The following is a 4,928-nucleotide window of genomic DNA, read 5'->3' as shown; positions in this document are numbered from 1 at the left end:
CTACAACTCCAGGGAAAGGAAGGAGTTGATCTTTTAAATCACCTATTGGAAATGGTGATCCTGTGTTATCTTTATCTGGATGTTGTCTGTTATGTAGTCCTGCTTGTCATAATAACGAGATGACTACTGAAAAGTGACCTATACATAGCAGAAGGTCTCAGCTTAGTGGTCAGTGTAAAACTGCAGGATTTTTATTAAATATAGATAGTGACATGGAAAAATAAAAATTGATTATTTTTTCATTCCCTTTAAATGCTGCCACTGCTTGTCACGCCGGTGGTCCATGCCTGCCACTGTCTTGCTGTCCCAAGCAGGTGCGGATGTTGCTCTATTCTCCCTGTGTGAACTGAGATTAGTGGTCAGTGAACTGTCTTTCAGCACTGCAAGAGTTAATCCTTTCCTCGTGCTCTCAGCCCAGCTGTTAATTAAAGAGCTGACCAACCTTCCTATTAACTGGGATGTGGATCCACCTCCTTGCCTGAGCTTTGAGGTTGTCTAGTCTCTAGTAACGAGCAAAAGTGATCTCTTTTTTGAATGCCCATGTACTGTACCTTTCCTGTCTACCGATTCTGCTCCTTGGCGCCTGCCCTGACCCTGGAGCTGTGACCTGGACTATGCATGTACTCTGCCTGGCAAGGACACCATTTTTATATATGTGTTATTGATCACAAAGTTCAAAGACATTTCACTGGATTACTGGATCAGATCACACGTTTCATAGACATTTTAGTACAAAAATGTAAAGGGGTTGTCCGAGTTATAAAAAAAAAACAGCACTGTAAATCCGATGGTCAGCAATATTTACATAAGCTAAGCAGCTTTTAGGCAAAAAAAATGTTTCCTCATTTCCCTGGTTCTCTTCTGGCCTTTGTTTACCTGCAATAACAATATCTGAGGTTTTCCTCATGAATATTTATGCCCCTTCTCCTGCTCTGCAAAGGGAGTGAATAAAAGTGCTGCCCTGAGTGAAATGTCTGACTGCTGGGAGACTCGGCAGCATGTTGTATGTGTAGGACTACAAGTCCCAGCTGTACAGTGACATTGCTGATACATACAGAATCTTCCCCCTACTTGTTCTTCTGCAATGCTCTGCAGAACTCCTCCAGTCTGTCAGCTCTGTGTCTGCAGGATGAGGTCAGATCCTGAGCATTTGTCTCTTCACTGCCTGCAGCTGCTCAGCAAAGCCTCCAGCCCTGAGTTTGTGCTGCAAAAAGGATTAAAGTTTCCTAAAGAATCCAGTAAGGGGGGGGGGTAACAGCAGCAGACAGTGATGTTTTGTGTACAGACACAGATCTGCTCCTTAGGCTTATGTATGAGATATCGTCAGAGCAGGGAGAGAAGCTGACATCACAGGTCATGTAACCCTGAGTGACATCTGAGAAAGGAGCCACTGCAAATGAAGGAAGTGCATTGTAAACTTACATCTGATTAGTTAAACTTACGAAGAACAAAAAAATCGCAGACAACCCCTTTAATTGTTGAGCCAGTGATATTAAATGCAGAGGTTCCTACATCAGACTCCCACTCTATAACATACATGGTTTTGGGATTGTGTCTGTTGTTGGTAAGGTTTGAGTAGAAACTACTACTACTCTACTACTACTTTTAATAGTTGGATTTTGAGCAGAGTAATAAAGGAAAGAAGATCTAGGGAACATTGGTTCATTTATTGGCAATTGAGTAAGGATATGTCTGATCCTTAGGTATTTATAAAAATCCATTTTGGTTTATGATGCTGTAAGATTAGATGAGGAAATGAGTATAATTTTATCAGAATCCTGAGTATCGAGGAGATATTTGACGCGTTTGATTAGATTTATTTCTAGGGGTAGAGGGAGATGGAGAGAACTGTTCATTTGGATGATGGAGATTCCAGGTGTGGATTTTTTTTTCTCCTTCTATGTTGTTGTTAATGTAGGTGACATCATTTCTATTTAGAATTATTTTTGTCACAAAACCCCATTTGTATTTTATTCCACTGTCACAGAAATGAACTTGATGGACTTATGTATTTTTGGTTGAACTTGATGGACTTTTGTCTTTTTTCAACCGTAACTAAGTAACTATGTAAATATGTAACGGGTCTTGGTGAACGGTGAGGGATTTCTTCTGGCTTGTAGAGTACAGTAAATGCAGACAGTTGAGGAAATATCTGAATATTTTGGTTTGGTTTCTTGATTTCCTAGAGGATTTTTTTTTATTTCATATGTTCTAAGTATGTTCTTGCCATGTATCTCTGGGAGTGTTTGAAGGAGCCGATTTTGCTCTAGGAATATGATGTGCTGTATCATTTATGGAATCGCATTGGTTTTGATTTTGTAGAAGTGATTTGAACATTTGTTGAATTAGAGATGAGCAAATCGGTTCATAAAAAACTAGGTTTGTTACGAACTTCCCCAAAATTTTCCACCAGACAAACCTGAAGCTTTTCAGGTTTGCAATCCAATAAAATGGCAGACAGCCTGGATGAGCCAAAAAGTGCTGCAGCAGGAAGGGAGGTGCCCTTGTGGAATGAGTTGGGCTATGAATGCGGGTGGATAGGTCTATGAAGTCTTTGACAGAAAATGATCTTAGGGACAGTGTACAGTGACAATCAAGCTTCTATTCTAGTGTCAGGGACAGTGAAGGGAAAGCCTAGAATAAAAAAGAATTCTGTAGAATAGGGAAAGGCAGAGAAAGCTTTGAGCTGGGAAATTAGGAGTGAGGAGCTAAGGCTAGGTGTGCCTGCCACAGACCGTTCCTTGTAGTTGCAGTTACTGCCTTATAACGCAGCTGCAGCTACTGCAGAACCTCAAATGGAGCTACCTGCAAGAACAACATATAACTTTTTTTCCCAAACCTGAGTTCATCTGTAACATTTTAAATCTCAGTGAAAACATTGAAAATAGTAGTCCAAAATCTGAGACAGGGCATCTCCAGAGTGTTTTTTTTCAGTGTTTATTCAAATGGATAAAATTTTGGATTGAATGTTGATCCAGTCTGATCACCCTGTTCAGTCAGGAAGACATAGCATTTTTTAGGTAGACTACAATAGATTGACATCAACCTGTAGCTTTCTGAAAAGTCCTCAGTAGATTATTAAAGGCTTAGGTCAACATTTAGGATGCTGCAGTCCACATTAGGGAAAACATACAATATGCAACTTTACCCTACAGACATTTTGTCACAGTATATCTTAAAGGCTATGTACACCTTCGGAGGCAATTTTTGATGATTGTATTTTACTAAGGTAACCCCATATGCTGTAAGGCATCTCAAAAAGTTCATTTGCCCCGGAAAAAATGTTTTAGTAATTACATCTCTAATATTTCATTTGTCTCACCTGTACCTCTACTCAGATTTCATACCTTTCCTCTGGTGTAATAATCTGCATTAAGTTATCAGGGCCGATTGGTAATGAGAAAAGATTTGTTGCTCACCTGTTCCTTGGGTGAAATAAATTGTTGGGTGTGGTGTTTTTAATGTAGGAAGGTCAGTGTGATGAGTTGCATTTTTTGCACTGAGGACTAGTATGGTCTCGTTTTACATGTTGCATCAATGTTTCAAGGAATATAATGCTAATGCACCATATAGGAGATGGGGGCAACTCGTGTCTGGTATACAAGGAAAGGACAACATCCAAAAATGGCTGGGGAAGGCAATGTCAATCACATAAACTCTTAATCCACTTTATAAAATACCTTCTCCTAAAAGCCTTTTTCACCTCCTTATTTCGCAGAGCATAGATGATGGGATTTAACGCTGGTGTGATGACCGTGAACAAGACTGCAGTTATCCTGTCTTGCTCCAGGGAATCCTTAGTAACTGGACTTAAATATGTACAAAAAGCAGTGCCAAAAAATAAAAGGACCACAGTAAGGTGAGAAGTGCATGTGGAGAAGGCTTTACTTCTACCTTGCTCTGAGCGGATATTCTGGAGATGAATTCCAATAAAGGTATAGGAGATGATAATCATTACAAATGTGATGAAACCTAGAGAACCTGTAACTATGTTGACCAAGCTCTCGTTGATATGTGTGTCAGCACATGCCAACTTTAAGAGAGGTTTAATGTCACAGATGAAATGAGTTATTTTGTTCATTTTGCAAAAAGGAAGCCTGGAAGTCATAATGGTATGAGACAATGAGTATAAGGATCCAATGAGCCATGATGTGAATGCTAGTTGAAGACACACTGCCCTTGACATAAGTATCTGGTATCTCAATGGGTTACAAATGGCAACATACCTGTCATAAGACATTGATGTAAGGAGCATGGCTTCAGTGCATCCCATAAAATGAAACATGTAGAGCTGGGCTATACAGCCTTGGAAAGATATTTTCTTGTCTTCCATAATTAAACCGGACAACATTTTGGGGACTGTTGTGGTGGCATAGAAGAAATCCAGGAATGAAAGGTTTGCCATTAGAAAGTACATTGGAGTGTGAAGAACATGGTCAGAAATAACCACTGTCACAATGCTTAAATTGCCAACGAAGCTGCAGAGGTAGAAGATAAGAAATGTCACAAAGAGGACAACCTGTAGCCACAGCACATCGGTGATACCTAGAAGTATGAATTCTGTTACATTGGTCTCATTCAACTCTTCCATTTTAATCTGTAAGCAAAGTATGCAAAACTCATCAAAACCTATCTTCAGCCAAAACACGACATTTTACAATTAATTTATTTGTTCTAATTTCCATTTTAACCCAAGAGTTTTACTGAACTCAAATCTTGACCTGTACTGATAAATCATCCTTACCAGATCCATGGTGGACCAACTCTAGTCACTCCATTGATGAGCTGTCAACTATATATAGTTTTGTGGAAAAAGATTCACTATCATTTGTAATTATACATTTAAATTCCTGCTTATTCTTGGCTTTGATGTCAAGGAGGTGTTCCTATAAGTGACTGACAGCCATCTCTGCATTCAGAATCATAGA

At 39.4% G+C, this 4,928-nt stretch overlaps 1 protein-coding gene across 1 annotated transcript; it reads right to left on the bottom strand.

The window, feature by feature from the left end:
• Window positions 1–3,643: 3,643 nt before the first annotated feature.
• On the bottom strand, window positions 3,644–4,591 carry LOC120981512 (olfactory receptor 12D2-like). Its single transcript, XM_040411049.1, has one exon. It carries the CDS (start codon window positions 4,589–4,591, stop codon window positions 3,644–3,646), a length of 948 nt encoding a protein of 315 aa, XP_040266983.1.
• Between the last annotated feature and the right edge of the window lie 337 nt (window positions 4,592–4,928).

This window comes from Bufo bufo, chromosome 11 (genome assembly GCF_905171765.1).
Source record: "Bufo bufo chromosome 11, aBufBuf1.1, whole genome shotgun sequence".
NCBI lineage: Eukaryota > Metazoa > Chordata > Amphibia > Anura > Bufonidae > Bufo > Bufo bufo.
The sequence above is the reverse complement of the archived record's forward strand: the minus strand, read 5'-3'. Positions and strand labels throughout refer to the sequence as shown.